Here is a 21,641-nt window from a genome sequence, read left to right as displayed (position 1 = left end):
AACCTCAGAAGACTGAAAATCCCCATTCCTGATCTCCCTGGCTCTGTAAAAGAAACTGTGGCAAACTATTTACCTTGGTGCCTGGTTTCAAGCCTTCCAGCTGCTTGGGTTTACGGAAGGTTTTATGGTGCTGAAGCTTGTGTTCAATTTTGTCCTTGGCAAAAAGAAACTGCAGCCTGCATTTGTTGCAGTGATAAACATTTCTTTTCTGAAGGAGGCAAAAGAAAAAAAAAGAGAAACAAAATCCCTTAAAAGCTTCTCAATAAATTTTCTTCTTTAAGGAGTAGGTAGATCAATGCCAACTATTATCATTCTTCCCACCTTTCTGTTGATAATTTAAGAGAGTAAGAAAGAAATACACCACACAACCACAAACCCATCACTGAGAATTATCACCTCCCATGCTCCCAAATTAAAGTGAACTCCAGGCCGGGGTGCCCAGGTTCTCAGTCTGACTCGCTTTAACAATTTGGATGAGTGACCTAAGCTTTACTTGCCCCTACTGTATCTTTACACATTGCAGACAGTGCTACCTACTCATGGGCATTCTTCTTTTCTGTTTTTTTAAAAGATAAAGTGCATGATAAAAAAAAAATTCTTTTTATTCTGTACTCTTTCACGTAAATGTGGCTTCAATTCTGACCCTCAGACCCTTTCCGTAGAAACAACTTGTTACCAGTTTCTTGAGTATCCTTTCACGAACAGTCTACTATACAGATGTGTAAACATGTAACAAATGCATTCATATCTCATTACTACCTCCCTGTTTTTCTTTTAACACAAATGATAGTACTTGTTTATGCTTTGCTGTTTTTTCACTTAATGTATCAATACATACAGGTATGTTTCTTTGTGAGATCATTTTGAGGATTCAGTCTGCCTAGTATTGAAGTAATACCCACTTCTATGATTTTCTTTGCTAGGATAGCAAAGCTCTATAATTTGAGGCTAAGTGACAATTTTCATGTTCCTATTTGGAAATACATCTGTGGTGCATTACCAGCAGTCGCTACTGAGCAAAGGAGAGGAGAGTGTGAGTGTAAAGGGTTATGCATGTTTGTGTGGGTATATGTGTGAACGTTGCATGTGTACCCATTTTGCTCTCCATTTTGTATCCTCTCTTACATACTTCCACTCTCCTCCTCTAGAGCTGCGGTCCCCAAGCCCCGGTCCTGTGGCCCACCAAGAACCAGGCTGCACAGCAGGAAGCCAGCGGTGGGTGAGCAAGTAAAGCCCCACCTGCACCCAACCTCCCCATCGCTCACATCGCCGTCCGAGCCCCAGCCCCCCATCAGATCAGTGGAGGCATCAGACCCTCACAGGAGCATGAACCCCACTGCAAAGTGTGTACGTGAGGGATCCAGGTTGCGCTCCCCGTGAGAATTCGACATCTGATGATCTGAGGTGGAGCCGAGGTGCCCCCCGCTGTGGAGAAACTATCTTCCATGAAACTGGTCCCTGGTGTCAAAAAGGTTGGGGACTGCTGCTCTAGAGGATCTTTTCTTGTAGCATTTTAAAACAAAGTCGTAATCTATTAATCTATCATCATATAAATAAAATACAACAAAAAACTTAGTCTTTGCTATTTCTTCCCCTGGATCTAACACCCTGAGTCCTCCCCTTCATAAGCAAACTTCTTTAAATAAGTTGTTTCCACTTCCTTACCTCTCATTCATTTGTTCTGCTGACATTTGACTTCTACCCTACCAACCAACAAAACAGCTCTCTTCAAAGTTGCTAAATTAAAGGTCTGCCTCTAAGTTTCTATCTTGCTTGACACCTTCCTGTAACATATGACATTTTGATCACACTTTTTCTTCAAATCACTTTCTTCTTCTCAGCTTCCTTGACATAAGACTCTTCTGGTTTTCCTCCTACGTGTACAGAGCTAGCTTTATGGATAGAGACTATATCCACATGGATAGAGAGAGGATCCTAAGCCTTAATTTTATTCTCAACAGGGTTAGGAGGCCCATGACACTCAAGTAGTTTAAAATCTACTAGATTTACATAAAGATGGTTACTAAATATCTTTTCTACAACCCAGACTTCTTTCCCAGGCTTCAGACCTGTTATCCAACAGCTACAATTGATGTCTACTGATACTGCTAACTCAGAATATCCAAACTTATAGTATTGCCCCCCTAAATTTACTTTCTCCAGTGTAGAAATCTATCTCAGAAACTAGTCCCATCATTCATCCAATTGTCCAAGACAGAATCTTGGGCACTATTCTTAACTACTCCCTTGCTAGCCTCTCTAATCCATCCCTAAATCACAAATATCACATATCTTCTCTCAGTATATCTCAACTCTACCCTCTTTTTCTTTATTTCAAAAGCCAATACCCAGCCACTATCATCTGTCATCTAACCTACTGAAAAGCCTTTTGGCTAGTCTCCCTAACTCTGGTCTTAATCTCCTTTAAGTGCAGCCAGTGTAAAATCTTAACTAAAAGCAAATTTGAACACATTAATACTCCTTTAATGGCTTCCCAATGACTTCTTTTCATGGCTTACAAGAGCCTCCATGATTTGTCCCTGCCTAATTTCCAACTCCCCCTCCCCCTTGTACCCTATGCTCTACACTGAACAGCTCTCTGAATTTCTTGAACCTCCATACTTTTGCTCTGTGCCTCAGGCACACTGTTCTCTTGTCCTATTGCATCTGGCTCATTCTTATTCATCCTTCAGGTCTTAAACATCATTGTCTTCCTAGAAATCTTACCAGATATCCAGAATAGGTATATGTTTTTCTATATCCTATATTTCCCACTAACACAATACTCTTTCTATGCTTTACTGTGTGTCTTGCTTACCAAATCTCTCACACCTAGCTTAGTACACGGCACGTAACTGAAATTAAATAAATTTTTGCAAGCACATGCATATTATCTTATCTGTCAAAATTATTTGTCTAGCTCAGCCCAGCATCCATAATTTTAAAAAAAGGGGGAATATGGGAATTGCTTGGTGCCTAGTACCTGGTGCCTCATGTAATGCTGTTGGAATGCATTGCCATTTTTGAAGACCTTCAGGCAATACGGACAGAGCAGATGCCGGGTATCCTCATGGATCATCCGAAAATGGACATCTACCTCAGAGTAGAGTGAGGAGCGATATTGACACACCTGAGTCACATAAGAGGGAAAATAGGCTAAGAATGAAGTGAACAACTGAGGCTTTAAGAGAGGTAGCAACAAAAATTTTAAAATATGGGGGAAAAAAATTCCCTAAATGCACAGAAATCAAATCATTTTTCTGACTTTGTAATGCAGGGCTATGTTGTGATAAATTTAGCTGATTTAGGATAAAAATAGAGAAAGACAGGAAAGTTTGAGAACAATCCATATTCTATAACCAAAAGGAGTAAAGTTTTCTCTGTCCATCTCCAATGGGCAAGTTCAGGAGACAGACACTCCCTTTGTACATGTACATATTCCCTGGCTGGGTATTATACTTGTGGACCTGTTTCTGGCTGGGTTAATAAGTATTATACTTGAGGATATGTTCTTTTTTGTTTTTTTTCTGCATGGAAAATCCTGAAGATAGAAACTGTGTTTACTATCTCTTCTGTACTCCCTCAGAGTTCCTAAACTGAGTGCAAGCAGTAGGTATTTAGCAATATTCATTGGTGGATTCTTTGTATTCAACCTGAGAGCAAAATGGCTAAAATTTCCTGGAGAAAAAAGGCAATACCTGGCAAACATAAGGCATCTCTCCAGGTTTATGAGTATCCTTCATATGCTGAAGAAACAGTGGCTCACTTTCAAATGCCCACTCACAGATCTTGCACTTGGCTGTAAGAAGAAAAATAATCAATAAATCTACCTAAAAATAAGACCAAAGTCCTGCTGACTCATAATCTTAATTTTCTCTGACTTCTATAACTTCACTTATGTTACTCATAACAAATAATGTTATGTCTCTAGCTCAGACTTCTTACCAAGGATTTGCAGATTTTGAACTATCTACAAGACATTTTAAATTGGATATTCTATCATCAGCTCTAACTTAATTCAGCATCTTCCCGCTTACCATTTTTCCCTTCTTACCTCCCCATCTCTTCCTGAACTCAAAAACTTAGGCAATATCTTAGACTCCAAACCATGTATTCTGTCATCATTATTTCAAAATGCATCTAGGAATTGTCACTTCTCTATTCTAATAAGCAAAAACTTGGTAGAAGTCCATATAACTTCCTACTGCTAATCAGCTGGCTTCCAACACCACCTTTATCTTTCCAGTAAACTTACATAGTACTATTCTTTATACACCATTGCCAAATGAATTCTTTTAAATATATAGCTTCATTCCTCTGCTCAAGGACAGACAAAAATTATCTCCTATAAATAATTCAACAAATATTGAACACCTAAGTGAGTATAAATAAGAATTTTCCATCAAAAGACCAACAATCATGAATGGAAGTTCTTACCTTATTGTAAGAGTTATCGTTTTTTTCAACAGTAACACATTCAAGATAATTATACTTTGAAATTGTCCATCTGTCAAGTTTATGAGTCTGCAATTCTAAATTTTTGGTAAAAATTTTAATTGCTAACATATTTTCAATTACACAGTATGGCCAAAAATAAGATAGTTATTTGTATTTGCTTACTTATACTGGAATTAGTTTCAAGTTTTTGCAAATATGAAAATTGTAAACTTAAAGCTTTAAGCATTTATTGTACAATGTCTAATCCCCACCACCCCTGCAAAAAAGATGAGTGAAGTTGAAATAATTCTTTAAAGTGAAACAAACAAATAAAAGCCAGGAGTTTTTAATCTGGGGTCCATGGAACAGGCCTCAGGGAAACCAGGTATCCCTTGAAATTATTTTCAAAAGAGTAAAATTTGTATTTTTCTAGGAAGAGGATTCACACATTTTGTGTTTGTTTTCAAAGGGGTCTGCAATCCCATTTAGAACCACTGCCTAGAGGTACATTAGGTGCCACAGGACACGGATAAATAAATTCTGCCTATAGGAATGAGGAAAAGCTTTAAGAAGACATATAAGCCGAATCTTCAAAGAATGGGGGTTTGAGAGACAGAGAAGTCAAGATGAAAGGCATGTAGGCATGAAAGTGCATGACGTTTGGCAAACAGTTCACATGACAGCAGTATGACAATATTTTCTCCTTTTTAATTCTCCCAATTCACCTATTTCTTTTAATTAATTTTTTTTTCTTTTCTAGACCATCTTGAAGCACTGGTGCTTTCCAACCCTCTGTCCAGGTCTTTCTTATTCCATGATTTCCCTGGGCAATCTCATTCAATCTCAAAGGCTTTTCCTACAACCAACCTATGTTTCAGCTTTATTGCCACAGCTGTCATACAACATCAACAGTAAAAACAACAGTAAGCACAAGCACCATGCTAAGATTTACATGTATTAGTATTATCTCATACCAAGAAAATTAGTGAGGTAGGAACTCAAGATAGATATCAGGGGATTTAAGAGCTCTCTAGTAACCTCTGACAGATCAATTACATATGGGAAAGAGGTAACAGAAAAAGATTCAAGAGGGGAGAATGAAATGATTCTGCATAGTGGATATCCTAAAACTGTCCCTCTGAGTACCATCGCCCCCCCGCGCCACCTCCTTAACACCTAACACGGTCTCCTACTTTGAGAAAACAGGCATGAACTACTACAGCTTCTGCTTCCTGTTTTTATTTTTATTTTTTTTTACATTCAGACCTAGTCCTGCAGATTTCTGTTTTTCAAATTATGGAAGGATAGATCCCTTATGCCATTCTAAGGCTCATCCAACCTCATCATTCCATGTTCCAAGACCGTCAATCTATTATCAGTTCTCCCTCTCTTGAATCTTTTTCTCCAAAAGCTCCTCCTCCTGACACCTGAACATGGTTAAGCCCCGTAAAGCATCCTTCTCTCAATCTTACCTCTTCTCAGTCTACCGTTTTCTCCTTTCCACCAACATAAGATTTTTTGAAAGAGTAACCTACATTTGTTCCCTTTAACTGGGTACTAAGGAGGTGGGGTAATGATGCCAGGAGGAACAATGTTAGAATATCTGACAAAATGTAGCTAAGGACAGTCACTATGGAACACAGGAATATGAACCACTAGTCTTAAACATTTTTGAGTCCTGAACCTCTGCGAGACTAACAAAAACTACGCAATCCTCCCCTGAAAAGTGCTCACATATGCAAAGTTTGCATATGATTTCAAGGAGTTCACAGGAAACCTAACAACCAAGCAGATTAAGATCTCTATATGAGATATAAAGGACTATGACTCAGCATAAAGCAAACCTGTGAAAGAACCCTAGAGTCACACAGTGTCTAGTCATGCACTGCCCTTAAGGAAGTGTGAATAAAAGTCCAATGCTATTAAGATTATACTTTTATCACCATTAAATATAATGCTCCATTGATACTCTGATGACAACTCAGGAATTTTTGAAAATAAACTAGGTATTAGATGATAGTTAAGGATTTCTGATTAATTGTTAGCTCTTAACAAAGGAATGTGGCTATATACAGAAAAATATCCTTTTTTAGAGATACACAGTAAAGTACTTAGGGGTGAAATGTTATGATGTCTATAATTTAATTTAAAAACACTTCAGAAAACAAAAGGAAAAAAATTTCCACCAAATTAAAAAGAAAATGCTAAGTCCCAAAATATTAACATTAAAAAATAAGCTACTTTTTGAAAAGGTATCTGTACTCCCATGTTTATTCCAGCACTATTTATAATAGCCAAAATATGGAATCAACCTAAGTGCCCATCAAAGAATGAATGGATAAAATGTGGTATAGCTGGGCATGGTAGTACATGCTTATAATCCCAGAGCTCTAGGAGGCCAAGGCAGGAGGATTGCTTGAACCCAGGAATTCAAGGTTACAGTGAGATATGATAGCACTGGGTGACAGAGTGAGACCCTGTCTCTAAAGAAAAAAAGAGAATAAAGAAAATGTGGTATATATACACAATGAAATATTACTCCGCCATTAAAAAAAAAAGGAAATCCTTGTAGTTCCATCTATAGCAAATGGATGGAAGTAGAGAATATGTTAGGTGAAATAAGCTAAGCACAGAAAGACAAATATCACATGTTCTCAACTGTATGTGGGAGCTAAAAAGCTGGATCTCATGAAGATAGAGAGTAGACTGATGGTTACGAGAGGCTTGGAAGGATTGAGGGGGAGGGGGATGAAGAGAAGCTGATTAATGGGTACAAATACAGGCAGAGTTTGATAGAAGAAATAAGACCTAGTGTTAGATCAGTAGGGTGACTACAGTTGATAGTAATCTCTAGCACATTTCAAAATAGCTAGAAAAGAATAATTCGAACATTTCTAACACAAAGAAAACATAAATATTTAAGATGATGGATATCCTAAGTACACCAATGTGATTTTTACAAATTATATGCACGTATTAAATTATTACATGTACCCTGAAACTATATACATCTGTTATACATCAAGCTACTTTTATGCAGGATCTGTCATGGGTGTAAAAAATGTAAACAGGAAGGAATCCAAGAATAAAACTGATATAAACTAAGGAAAGGTGATTTTTTTTTTTTTTTTGGAAAGGTGATTTTTGATCCGTATAAATTTTAAGTCATAAGAGACTCAAAAATTAAAAGTCAGGGATAATAGAGTGGAAAGTCAAGAGAAAAAGATCAATGAGGGTTTACAATGTCTGCTTCTTTCTATAAGGAAAAACTTATGTTCCCTCTGTGGAGTCCATACATAAATGGAATGACAAAAACTCACCCACCAGATTCTATATAAAAATAAGTTAGGTGTTTTCACCGGAAGGTGTGGACTACCCTAGCTCCATGTAACTGACAGTGAAGAATTTTGGGTCCTATCCTGGACAAAGATGGCTACCCTGGCACTATAATATAGTGTCATAATGGTTGATTCCAACATATATTCTACTCCCAAATGATTAGTCCAAAGTTCCACTGACCAATATGGCAGCCATCAGCAACATGTGTCTAGTGAACACTCGAAATATGGCAACCCCTAATTAAGATTTGTATTTCAAAAAATCTGTTTTTTAATGAGGAAAAAAAAGAATGCTGTTGAAATGATTATATGTTGGATATATTGAGTTAAATAAAATATACCATTAAAATTAATTTTGCTTGGTTTAAAAAAAAAAAATTTTTAAGAGATGGGGAACTTGCTATGTTGCCCAGACTAGTCTTGAACTCCTGGCCTTAACTGATCCTCCTGCCTCAGCTTCCCAAGTAGCTGGGATTATAGGTGTGAGCCAATGCATCAGCAATCTTTTTTTAAAACTTTATTTCCAAGGCCCCCAGTGGATACCTGAAACCTTGGATACTACTCTATATAAATTAGACACTATTAAAAGATTAACAAAAATAACAATAGAGCAATTATAATATACTGTAATAAAAGTTACGTGAATATGGTTTCTCTCTCTCTTGAAATATCTTACTGCATTGTATTTATTCCACCTGTTTTGGGACTGCAGTTGACAGAAGGTAACTGAAAGGGTAACTGAAGCCATGGAAAGCGAAACCTCAGATAAGGGAGGACTACAGTATTTAAAGTGACTACTAAAAAAATTAACATCACACATGAAGCTCACATTGTGTTTCTATTGACCAGTGCTAGCCTAAGCTACTTAAGGCAATTCCATTTCCCTTGCCAATAACTGGTTTAGGAATGGGCCTATGACCCAATTATGGCCAAGGAGATATAAAGGGAAAGCAATCCTCACTCATAATAAACAGATTCAGGAAAGAAACAAAGGGCAAAGAGACATCGTCTCTTCTTTGTCTAGACAATTTTCTGTCTGGACATAGTGCCTATGACTAATGCAGCCACCTGCTATGAGCCAGAGAAGACAAGAGAACTGTTAAGGTCTAGCTTGAAGCCTGCTCCACTTCTAGATCTCCCAGTTAAATAACAGAGGTCTTTACTGTTTAATTCATCTTTAGTCAAGGATTTTCATCTGTAGCAAATGCATCCAGATAATATGCATATTTGTCTTCATGCTTTTGATCATGCTGTTTCTAATCATCTAGAAGTATTTCTTACTAATTTCTATCCATCTAAATCTTTCTTTTATTGGAAGACCCTAAAAGTTTAAGCATCACTTTCTCTGAAAGGCACAAGGATCTTTTCCCCTCTCTGAACTAGTTCACCTACCATTCGTATCAATACTGCAGTGGTCCTCAACGTTTTTGGGCACCAGGGACCGGTTTCACAGAAGATAATTTTTCCACATACAGGGGGTGGGGTGGGTGCCAGAGCTTAGGCAGTGATGTGAGCCATGGGGAGTGGCTATAGACACAGATGAAGCTTTGCTCACTCTCTCGCCCGTCACTCAATTCCTGCTGTGCAGCCCCCCTCCCCCAGTTCCTAAGTTTCATGGAAGACAATTTTTCCACAGACTCGGGGGCAGAGCTCTGTAGCCCGGTCTGTGGCCGGGGTTGGGGACCACAGATATAATGCATATATTTCTAATATACTGTCCTGTTCTCTCATTTTCCTACATTTACATATTTTTATCTTTTCAACAAAACTAGAAACCCCGTAAAGGACATTAGAAATATTCTGAAGATTGGGCTCAAATCTTCACAATGTCTCTTCACTAGAGGTGTATGCTCTTAAGTGAATGACTTAATTTCTATGAGCTTGTGTTCAGCCTTGTGCTCCCTCATCTGTAAAATACACAGTATAGGTAACACTCCAACTCACCATATATTACACTGAAAGCACTATCTTAATGATGAAGTACTTTATAATATTATCTTTTATCCTACATAAAACTTATCAATGCACTAATTAAAACAGAAGTCCAAATATAGATGACTGCTCCTTCTATAAAAAGATCTAGCCAGGTGCAGTGGCTCACACCTGTAATCCTAGCACCAAGGCGAGAGGATTGCTTGGGGCCAAGAGTTTGAAACCAGCCTGAAGAAGAGCAACCCCATCTATACAAAAAATAGAAAAGTTAGCCAGGCATGGTGGCGCATGTCTGCAGTCCCAGCTACTCAGGTGGTTGAGACAGGAGGATTGCTTGAGCCGAGAAGTTTGAGGTTGCAGAGAGCTATGACAACATCACTGCACTCTACCCGGGGCAAGAGAGTGAGACTCTGTTTCAAAACAAACAAATAAATAAATTCTTTACATTTGTTCCTCTACAGTGATCCTGAACCAAAGCCCCTAATAACTCAGGATCTAAAACTAAACTCGATCCATGCCTGAACAGAAGTCAGTTTTACAGTAAAATAGGGTTAGTGAAGTAAAGAATTGGCTACAAACATGCAAAGTACTTCCTCTACACTGTTACCCACATATAAATAAATATAATGGGCTCCCCCCAGCACCATTCTATGAGTAAAGAGCAAGGTATATTCCCCTAGAGTTTAAGATTTCCAAACTTACTAGTAGATTCATAGGGACTATGAACATTTTCCAAGTGGCACTGGAGCTGGAAGGGAGTGGAAAACTGGCGGTAACAGTGTTGGCAGATAGTATGACCATCCACCTCACCATTCTGCTGATCGAGCTCTACGTGGTGTTTCATATGGTTCATGAATCTGTTGCACAGCACAAAGTACAGAAAACATAAAAAATCAGTAGCCTTTGAGAAATACAGTGGTAGAATCACAGAATAAACATTATCTGCTCCGCTCCACCCCCAAATTCCGTTTGGGACGGTCCTTTTCTGAGCTCAGAAAGATAATGGGTTCTTGACACTAGAGAGTTCTGTGGAAGCAGAGGCACTGGTTTCCCTTACCCTACCCAAATTATCTTTTATTACCACAGTATCTCCTTCTAGAGGACTAGTTATTGATTTAATGATAACACCCAGCCCGACTGTATAATGGGATCATTCTCCAAAGAGAAAGACTTAAATATGTAGAAAAATTTAAGTCTTCTCTTGTCCAAGGTAATCTCCCCAAAGCTCTTCAACACTTACCGAATATTGTTTTTTAGCCTTTTGGTACAATGTGGGCATCGGAAAGATGTGGCGACCTTAGGGAAGTGTGTGAGCTGGGCTATTTTGCCACCATCCCGTCCATAGTAGAAGTCATCTACCAGCATAATGAGCTTGGTCTGGACAGCATCACCCACATTCTCATTTGGCTCTGGTACTTTGGTTGGTGGTGACAGAGCAGGAATAGGTGTAGAAGAGGGTGGGGAAGCAACAGGAACTGTTTTTTCAGGAGATGCGGGCTTTGCTGCTGAAGGGACACTGGGTTCTGAATCCAGGGACTTTCCTTTCTTCTGGTATTCAACCATTTCTGGGCAACAGTACTATAAAGAAAGACATCTGATCATTCTGGTTATCTTGGAGGCTAGAATGTGCTTAACTTCACTAAATTCCTTGATAAGTTTGGTTCTAGGTATTCTCATCTAGCTTTCACCCTTCAGTTTTCTAGCATTTCCAGGTTTCACTTTTTCTAGCATATATCCACAGCCATAAGCCACCACAAGAACCATATCTTGTACTTTCTTCCTTCTGCCTATCCTAGATCCCTTAACCACTCACTAATATAATTTGGCTCTGTGCTCCCCCGGGCAAAAAGAAGTTCCAACCTTTGCATCTGGGCTAATACCAAAAAGTGAAAAGGCTAACGAATGGGACCAGATGATACCTCCTGCTTCATCCAATGACACAATTAACAGAAAATGAACTGGGACCAATGTGATTTGAGTTCTTATTATCTACAAACCTGTCCTCCTGTGTGGTTTCAAAATCTATCATGCTAAGGAAGTAAAGTCATGTATGTTCTACCTGAGGGTCTTTAAATGTATCCTATCACATTCCCAAGTACACAGCTCTTCTAAAACAGACCAAGAGAGAAAGCAACCTTTTAAAAAGCTTCCAAGTCATTTTAGAGCCCCGTTTCACAAGCTTCCAATTATTAATGGAGGTATACACAGTAGCCACTTAAGCTGGATCGCTATCAGAGGTGGTATCACTTACACACATGTGACCTCTCAGAGCTTCAGTAACACGAAATTGAGCATTACATCGTGGACATATTTTCCGTCCACCATCCTGGAGGTCAAACACTGGGATGGAAGAGGTCACTGGAAGAAGCAAGAAGAACTTGTAAGATTAATACAATGATGCTGGAAAAAAATTACTAACCGTTTACGATGAGGTCAAACATTCCCTGAGAGATATATCAAAGAGTAAGCAAGCATGAGCGATCACTATTTTGAGGCACACTCCTTTTACTGTTTTTATGATTCTAGGCCAAGGGTCAACAAACTACAGCTGGTAGACCAAATCCAGTCCAGCTGCTAGTTTCTATTTGGCCCATAAGCTAAGAATAATTTTTACAAGATTAAAAAAAATTGTGGTAAAATATACATAACAAAATTTATCATCTTAACCATTTTTACACTTCAGTATTGTTCAGTGCATTCATAATTTTGTGCAATCTCCAGAACTCTTCATCTTGTAGAACTGAAACCCTATACCCATTAAAAACCAACTCTCCATTTCTCTCTCCCTCCAGGCTCTGGCAACCACCAATATACTTTCTGTCTCTATGAATTTGACTACTCTAGGTACCTCATGTAAGTGGAATCATACATTATTTGTCCTTTTGTGACTAGCTGATTTCACTTAACACAATGTCCTCAAGGTTCAACCACGTTGTAGCATGTGTCAAAATTTCCTTCCTTTTAAAGCATGAACAATATACTACTGTATGTGCATACTACATTTTGTTTATTCACTATAGACACTTGGGTTGTTTTCACCTTTCTGCTACTGTGAATGCTGCTGCTATGAACGTGGGTGTACAAAAATCTGTTCTAGTCCCTGCTTTCAATTCTTTTGGTTATATACCCAGAGGAGGAATTCCTGGAGCATAGAGTAAGTGTATTTTTTAATTTTTTGAGAATCACTGCAATGTTTTCCAAAGTGGCTGCATCATTTTACATTCCTACTAACAGTGTGTAAGAGTTCCACTTTCCCCACATCCTCACCAATATTTATTTTTTTCTGGTTTTTGGATAGTAACCATCATAATGGGTGTGAGATGGTATCTTATTGTGGTTTTGATTTGTATTTCCCTAATGATTAATTAGGTATGCTGAGCATCTTCTCATGAGCTTGTTGGCCTTTTAATAATTTTCCTTGGAAAAATGTCTACTTGAGTTCTTTGCCCATTTTTAATGAGGTTGCTTGGGTTTTTTTGTTGTTGAGTTGTAGGAGTTCTTTACATATTCTGGATATTACCCCTTATCAGATATATTCTTTGCAAATATGTTCTCCCATTCTGTGGGTTGCCTTTCACTGTGTTCATAGTGTCCTTTATTGCACAAATGTTTTAAATTTTGATACAATTCAATCTACCTATTTTTTTCTTTTCTTGTCTGTGCTTTTGGTATCATATCCAAGAAACAGAAATCACTGTCAAGTCCAAACCCTGAACCTTTCCCCCCTATGTTTTCTTTTAAGAATTTCATAGTTTTAGTTCATATTTAGGTCTTTGATCCATTTTGAGTTAATTTTTGTATTTGGTGTAAAGGGTCCAACTTCATTTTTTCCGATGTGGATATACGGTTTTCCCAATACCATTTGTTGAAGGTTTTTATGTTTTTAAATAGTTGAAATAAAAGTAAAAGAATTAAATTTTCAACACATAAAAATTATACAAAATTCAAATTTCAGAGCCCATAAATTATTTTAGTGGAACACAGCCATGCTCGTTCGTTTATGTATTATCTATGGCTGCTTTCACACCACAATGGCATGCTTAAGTAGCTGCAACAGAGACTATAATTGTACACAATGTCTACCTAGAATATTTACTGCTGGGGCCCTTTACAAAAAAACTTTACCAACCTCTGCAATATACCATTAAAAACCCTCATGGTTCATATCCTTCTCTACCTTCAGACCTCTCTGCCATATGCCAACTTTAAAACTTTGTTCAGAAATCCACCTCTCCTATGAAGTTATCTTTGATTATTCCAGCCATCTCCAATCAATCAATCCATGTCACTAATCCCCAAGGCACAATTACACACAGAATTCCTTATAGCTAATTCAGTTACATTTTTCACAAGTGGCTATCCTATTTACTTCGCTCAAGTTTTTGGGAGAACAGATTACAGCAACCATATTCTACTTCATTTCCTTATTTCAGAGTATAGAGTTCTGATTCAACAAACACTTTATTTATTAATGTTTTTGAATGACTGACCGCTCAGGGTCTCCTCGGGTTATTATACCTTTCATTGAAGACTCAGGTCCGCTGGTTCTTTGAGAGCCATGGGCAGAGCTGTTGTTGGATACCACCACTGGCCCAGGACTCTGGCCCAGAGAAGGGATGGTGTTAAGGGTATTCACCAATTTGGCCACTTCATTGCTATTTTCACCTGTAACACCAGGTCGCTTCACAGTGACAAAGCTGGCAATGCTCACTGCAGGTGGAGAGGGGAAAGAGGGAGCTATGGTGACCAAGTGATAATCATCTGTTTTCCACCCACCACCCCAGACTAGCTCTGCCATCTTCTCTTCCCAAGCCTTACCTAGCTTAGGATTCGTGGTCTGGTTTGACTGGCCTGGAGGCTGAACAGCTAGTTGCCCCAGTGAGGTCGGCTGTGTGGCAGTGGGGGTGGTGGAAGTGCTGGGAGTGGACTTGGTCTGCTGGGACTGGGACTGTGGGACGGTGCTTCGAATGGTGAGAGTGGCTGGGATGACAGTGGTGAAGGTGTTGGTGGTGGGCCTCACAGGCATTGTGGAGCCTGGCCTCACTGGGGTCATCTGAGAGAACACTTGTGGGACTCCAACTGTCGGCTTAACAAACTGGGTACCTGGGGCTTTAAAACAGAGACAAAGTACCAAATCTTAGTCAGTGACCTCACCTATGACACATTCTCCCTGCCTTTACTGGAAATACTACAATAGGAAAACATTATTTCCCCAAACTGATGGGTGATCACCAGAGGTTACCAAGAATAGTAAAGATTCTAAAGTCTAAAAGCAGTAGGTATCCAAACTGACAAAGGAAATTAGCCTAGGTAACCCAAAAACATTAAACTGAAGATTTCCATCAACTTTTCCCAAAACACCTTATCATACTACCTTTTTTAGTCTAAGAATATAATCAGTATTTTGACCTTGGTACCAGAAGATAAAGAATGGGAGGCAGTATGGGTGTATATAGGCCAAATGGCAGAGTTCATACTGAAAAAAGGAATCCTTCTTTCTCAAAATACTAAAGGAGTTTTCCATTCTTTTATATAAATTCAAGCAGAAGACAGATTATACCATTCTACCAGGATGTCTCAAAGGAGAATGTCTCCTGACTCAACTGTAGACAATTCCACTGAGAAATATTTAAGAAATACCAGAACGTGATTAGGGTAAGCTGATCAGACTGAGGGCCCCCAAAACCCCTGTGGGCTCTGTGTACAAATAACCAAAAATCAGCTGGGCATGGCGGCTCATGCCTGTAACCCAGCTAACTCGGGAGGCCCAGGGGCCGAGGCAGGGAGGATCGCTTGAGGCCAAGAGTTCGATACCAGCCTAGGAAACATAGCGAGACAACTGACATATACTAAATGAAGAAATAAGGGAAAATTACAGGACTTTTAAAAATTATCCCTCTCAGAATATTTTAAAAAATATCATCTAATAATTTGGAACTAATCAATGGGCACAGAGAGAAGTACAAGTCACTGGAAATCAAAAAAAGGAGGGCAGGGAAGGGGTAAAAACGTAACGGGTACAATGAACACTATATTCAGGTGATGGGTGTGCTAATAGCTCTGACTTAAGCATGATTATTAAAAGCTATCCATGTAACAAAAACATTTGCATCCCCTTAATATTTTGAAGTTAGAAAAATACTATCTAGTCATTGGTAGTATATATTTACAAATGTTATGTCATTTGTTTAATTTATACCTAAAATCTGCTATAAAACTAAAGCAAAATAAAGTTTACAAATCCCATCTTGGAAGTGAGATGTATATAAGGAGTATGGAATTTAGAAATTTGCATTAATAACATTCCTTCAGGATAACAAATAGCTGACTAAAATACCAGTTACAGAAAAATGACTATAAACTCTGTTTCACTATCTCACGAAGGGTGGTGAAAAGCTAAACACAAAAATAAATAAAACTATCACCCTGGCCAAAGATTAGAAAGCTTATTAAAAACTGGGTGAAAGTCATTAAGATTTTATATTTTAAAATTTTCTTTAAGTATACTTTTTAAGTGACCTAGAGTATTTTGAAGCAATAAAAACAAATCTTCTGGATGCCAGTTTATTCCAAATGGACAGACATTTTTCCTTACCTGGGACTAATGTAATTGGTCTAACCGTTTGGCCTTGCTGTACATTCAGTACAATCCCAACTTGATTCATTGCATTTTGTACAGGCCGGACATTCCTTACAGGAAATCCCTGAATTAAAAAGCAAATAATCTTTAACATGGAGACCAACTAACATTAACAGAGATTAAGTATGACTTACATCCAAAAAATTTCCATACTCTTATTTAATGGTTCTCTCTCTAGAGTTAGAGCTTTTAAATGACTGAGATGGGAAAATTTAGGAAATTTTACCGAACTTTTGAGTGTCAAAGTATCAAAACTAGAGAATAAGCTCTGGCACATATAAGCAAAAATGAAAATCTACTTCCTGACTTAAGAGAACCTCAGCTTAAAAAAAACCTCATCCACACACCGGCTCCCTAAACTGCTGAAAGCATAGAAGGGAAAAAAAAACCAAAGACAGACACTAACAGTATTCATTGGAGTGATTCAAGATACAAACAATCCTAAGAAATTGTTTGTGAAGCCTACTTCAAAGGCCATAAATCTCTGGCAAATTTATCAGAGAAGAGTTTGTAACTCAGGAAGCCACAGGCAAAGAGAAATAAAATTTGCCTTTAGAATCTACATTCAGAATTAGGCTTTCACCTTCTATTTACCATATTACATATCTTCCTTATCTTCCAAAGGTCTCCATGTACTTCACCAATTTCACATATAGAGCTCCTAAACTCAACTCACCCCCTGTGAAGAAAAGCAGCCCGAGCAAAGGGCGAGTAGCTGTGAAAGCCAAGTGTTAAGGCTTCCTAATCCAAGCTTTCCTGTTAATTTCTGCCTGGACCTTAATCAAATCATTTAATAAACCTCTAAGGGGTATGAAGAGGAAATTAACCAGCCAAGATACTATTTTGGGCTTTCTACAGTCAGCATCAAATTACAAACAGCAAATGAGAAAGCCAGGTCAAAAGGCAAGATTTAGAACCATTCCTAATGATGCTAAAGACCCTACCTAAGTCAGAACCTCCAGAGGTTCACATAGTCTTTCTCTCCTCTACCAATCCTAGAATTCAGAGTCCTACTCACCTGTGTAGTGATAAATATTGGTTGTGAGGCCACAGGGGAACTAGTCACATGATTGGCATTCTGCATGACCTGGACAGGCCTCAATACTGGTTGAGTAACCATTGTGCCCAGACCTGGGGCTGGATTCTGGGTCAGGATAAGTGGCTGTCCACCTTGCTGGACCAAAGGATTGCCAGCTAAAGTGTAAAAGGAAGGAAAAAAAAATGTCAGAAACAATGTTAAACCCACATTTTGTAAGAAACATTATAGTCTAAGAAATGGTGTCCCAGATATCAAAATATCCAAGATTGCCACTTACCTCAGGTTAATGTTATCAAAAATTTAAGCTTCACCCAAATCCACAACTAACAGAAAAATAGGTGGGAAGGGGAAGTTCACTAACAGTTCACCCATATGTCGTAACTAAGGATGAAAGACACATTAAGACTTCTATGTTGGCCATCACCTTGACTCTGATGATTTAAGTGACCACACGTAATCTCCTCACATCGAATCAGCAGAAACAAGAGAACATGTAAGTCTTTTTCCATGTTTAAACTAGGTAAAACTTATTTTGTCAGAATGTAATTTCTTGTTAGCTAATCTCTCTTAATTTTTTAAAAAAAGGAATATTGATTCAGCAAGTACATCTAAAGAGTGGTATCTCTGCCTAGTGAGTCAAATCTGAGAAATGCAATAGATTCTCTAAACAACCATTGCCTTTTATAGGTATGGGAACACAGAGACTGAGAGGCTACCTACCTTCTTTCTCTTTATGTCATCAGGGTTCATAAATAGAAGACTTGGTCAAAAACTAACCCACACCAAGGGAAAATGGTATGACTTCAGAAGACGATCCATTCATGAACAAATATTAACAAACAGTGCTAATTATTATTGAAATATCTTCAATTCTCTTCATTTTTAAGAAATGTAATTTTATAAATATTTTTAAAGTCCTCTATTTCATTATGTTTGGTTAAAAAAATCATTAATACTGTTTACTGGTTTACAAAGAATACTCAAAATCAGACAGAAAATTTCAGAGAGCTAATATAGCTAAGCTGGATCCAAACAAAATATTGCCTCAACTTTTTTTTTTGTTCTCAGTGTCCTGTTTTTATTGTTTTGCAGCAGAATGCCCGACATAGAACATAACTCCAATAGTCAGCTGTGCAAAAGAGGAGCTTGTGCTTAAGTACAAATGGGAGACATGATTTTTTTGTTGTAAATAAATACTTAAACACAATTCCTACAATCGTCCGGACTCTAGGTCTGAGTAGCAGAACTGCCTCTCTCGTAGGCCCACAATATTATGATTTCCCTCCCCCTAATAATCAATACATGGAATCAGCTGCCAATGGTCAAACGAGATCACGATGAGCCCCTTTTCTAGAGTCTTCCCCAGCCCTCTACAGACATGATCTGGCCAGGACAGATGACTGGAATTTCTTGAAGGTCAATGGTCCTGAACAGTAAAATATTCTGCATGATTTCCTTGGTTCCCATTTCTCCCACTGGGGAGACAGATGCACGTAGACGACTCTCTTTAGCTCGTGGTATAGGGCTAGTGCGAAGGCTCCTCCCATGCCTCTGAGGATGTTGGACCACGTGCCCTTGAAGAAGATTTTGCCTTCTTTGTCTTTGAAGATCTTCCTCTGATTAGCGAGGGTGCCTGTGTTCACGATGTCAGCTCCTTTGTGCCCAGATTGCATCATCACCCATTGCTGCATGGTGTTGACAGGTAGGGCTTCATGTCAGCAACGACTGTTATGGTCTGGGCTATTATGCAGCTCACCATGATGGGGGTGTTCTTGGGGTCAGGGAGCATGCCTTTGGCTGAGTCGTACACATGGAAGTAGGCCTCCTAGTAGATGATGAGGCCTACACTGAAACGCTGAAGCACTGATATAGGCCCCAGATCCTGTCAGACTCAGTGATCTTCACCAGTGTTCCAGGCCTTTGAAGTCTGTATCCAACTTCCTAACGTTGGCGGTCAGGTAGGTTCTGGTGAAATCCAGTGGGTAGATGAAGCAGAATGAGGTGGCCTTGGCCACCCCTCCAGAGGCCAGGTTGCCCAAAAAATACCTCCAGAACTGTGTTTGTCCATCCTCCCCCCAAGGAAAACCTGCTTGTACTTATCCTTGAAAGTGAAGTTAACGGCTTGCGTGGGGAAGTAGCGGATGACATTGGGAGGTTGCCCCTCCAGGAAGACAGCATGCCCTGCTCCTTGGGCATGTAGAAAATGCAGCCCATGATGCCTCTGTACTGCTTGTTGGCCACAATCTGCTTGCTGGCATGTTGCACCTGCTGCAGCAGCTTGACCTGCTCAATGGGGCCCACGACCATCTTGGAGATAGTGGTGGTGATGCCTCCAGTCAAGAAGTCTTTGGTGAAGGAGATAGCCTGTTCTGTTATGGTGGTGGGGTGGGCAGTGGAATGGGCAGAGAGCCAGAGAGTGGGTGCCACTGGCTCAGCCCAGCCACCACTGGGTCCAAAAGGTTGCCTCAACTTTCTACCCCAAATCACCAGAATGGGATGGGTCCCTCTGAAATGTATGTTCCACTTGACAGATGGAGTCACTGCAGTTAGGCTACAAAGTTAGACCACAAAAGAATGGGAACATAGGTGGCTATTAATGGGCCAACAGTGGCTTGTCCTACACTCTCCCAGCAATTGAAAGTTCCTCAGTAGACTAGACCCTCAGTTACTAAGCCAGCAAACTAGTGATTGTAGAGGTTGACAAATAAACAAAACAAAAAATTTGAACAAGTTCTGTCTATGATAATTATACTGGCAATTTCTTGACCATATATATTTTAAAATTTTATGTATTATGGAGAAATTCAAACATATACACAAATAGAATACTATAATGAACCTCCAATGTACCCATCAACCAGCTTCAACAATAATTTATGGCCAATTTTATTTTATCTATACCTCCCACCCACTTACAGTTCCCATATTATTTTGAAACAAGTTCTGGATCATAACATCTGTAAACATTTCAGTATGTAACTCTATATGATAAGGACTTTAATAAAAGAGAAAGAATCAGACCACCATTATCACTCCTAAAGTTTATAATAATTCTTCAATATCAAAGACCTAGCCAGAATTCAAATTTACAATTGTCTGTATTTTTTAAAGAGTTTGTTTGAATCCAGTTACAAATGGGCTACAAAGTACAACTGATGGACACACTTCTAAGTCTCTTTTAATCCACAGGTTCTCCAACTATCTGTTTGAATTTATGGTTGAAAAATATTGACTAAGCAAAAATGTATATTTTCTAGTCATAATTTTAACTGCTAGGACAAAAGAAAATCAACTACCTCTTATTTACCTTAAGCCTAAAAATTGTTAAGATAACCACTGGCTCAATATCCCAATTAAATACAGGAAGGGAAAGATGCAGGGTTTTTTTTGCATTTATATGAATGAAATCAACCAGCACTAGGAAGTCTCTAAAGATAGGCCAGATTCTGATGAAACCTGTATATACTCCACTCTTACAAAGAACGTTAACAGCATTTTCTGCAAATATTTTCCCTTATACCAGGGTCATAAAGCTTTGCTCAAAGAAATCCTGACAATTCAAATGTCTTACAAAGTTCTATTTCCACGGGATGGAAGAGGCAATCAGAATTCTGGAGCTTGACAGATACAGTGGCATGCACCTGTAGTCCCAGCTACTCAGGAGACCAACATGGAAGGACTGCTTGAGCCCAAGAGTTCGAGACCAGCCTGGGCAACATAGCGAGACTCCATCTCGACAACAAAAAAAATCTGCCTGGTCAACAATGAATTCCATGAGCTTTCTTTTATACTTCAAGCATTGCAATGGTAAGTGAGCACGTTATAAAAAAAAAAAAATTAAAGAATCATCCAACCAATTCCCTGCCTTTAAGTTTACTGTCAAATAAACTAGGCACCACAGCTATAAACTAATAAAATACGGGAAGGAGATTCAGCAACTTCTCTTACAATATATTGTTGGTTTTAGAAATCTGAAGATCCTGATTTTTTTCCTTCATTCTTTTAAGTTTACTTACATCCCTTAAAACCCAGAGAAAGAGGGCTAAATAGGAATTGAAAATCATAATTATGCAGTAAGAAATTTATAACATTAAATTCATATCATCCACAGCTCCGAATTAAGTGATAGTTTCTTTCATTTCATAACATTTCTTTCCTATGCAAACATATGATTAGTCAAAACTATAGGAATAATTTCTAAATGCTGAGTAGTAGATTCTAAAGATCAAAAATAGTAAAACTTTTCAAAGTTTTA

The 21,641-nt window shown here is 38.6% G+C and overlaps 1 protein-coding gene and 1 pseudogene across 4 annotated transcripts in view; both read right to left on the bottom strand.

Moving 5' to 3' along the window:
* The window catches only part of POGZ (pogo transposable element with ZNF domain), a 53,389-nt gene that overhangs the window by 5,593 nt on the left and 26,155 nt on the right, over positions 1-21,641 (bottom strand). For 2 of the 4 annotated variants that reach the window (XM_012658721.1, XM_012658724.1), the window contains 10 exons: positions 17,366-17,541; positions 16,303-16,411; positions 14,526-14,816; positions 14,226-14,444; positions 11,959-12,065; positions 10,948-11,285; positions 10,410-10,564; positions 3,699-3,799; positions 2,984-3,130; positions 74-208 (listed from right to left, as the gene is read on the bottom strand). In XM_012658721.1, coding sequence (XP_012514175.1) covers positions 74-208; positions 2,984-3,130; positions 3,699-3,799; positions 10,410-10,564; positions 10,948-11,285; positions 11,959-12,065; positions 14,226-14,444; positions 14,526-14,816; positions 16,303-16,411; positions 17,366-17,541 — 1,778 coding nt within the window. The remainder of the gene's footprint in view (positions 1-73; positions 209-2,983; positions 3,131-3,698; positions 3,800-10,409; positions 10,565-10,947; positions 11,286-11,958; positions 12,066-14,225; positions 14,445-14,525; positions 14,817-16,302; positions 16,412-17,365; positions 17,542-21,641) is intronic. The other 2 variants (XM_012658723.1, XM_012658725.1) reach the window with 1 other exon arrangement.
* Positions 18,757-21,641, bottom strand: part of LOC105821712 — a 5,332-nt pseudogene continuing 2,447 nt past the window's right edge.

Source organism: Propithecus coquereli, unplaced genomic scaffold (genome assembly GCF_000956105.1).
Source record: "Propithecus coquereli isolate 6110/MARCELLA unplaced genomic scaffold, Pcoq_1.0 Scaffold59, whole genome shotgun sequence".
Lineage (NCBI taxonomy): Eukaryota > Metazoa > Chordata > Mammalia > Primates > Indriidae > Propithecus > Propithecus coquereli.
The sequence above is the reverse complement of the archived record's forward strand: the minus strand, read 5'-3'. Positions and strand labels throughout refer to the sequence as shown.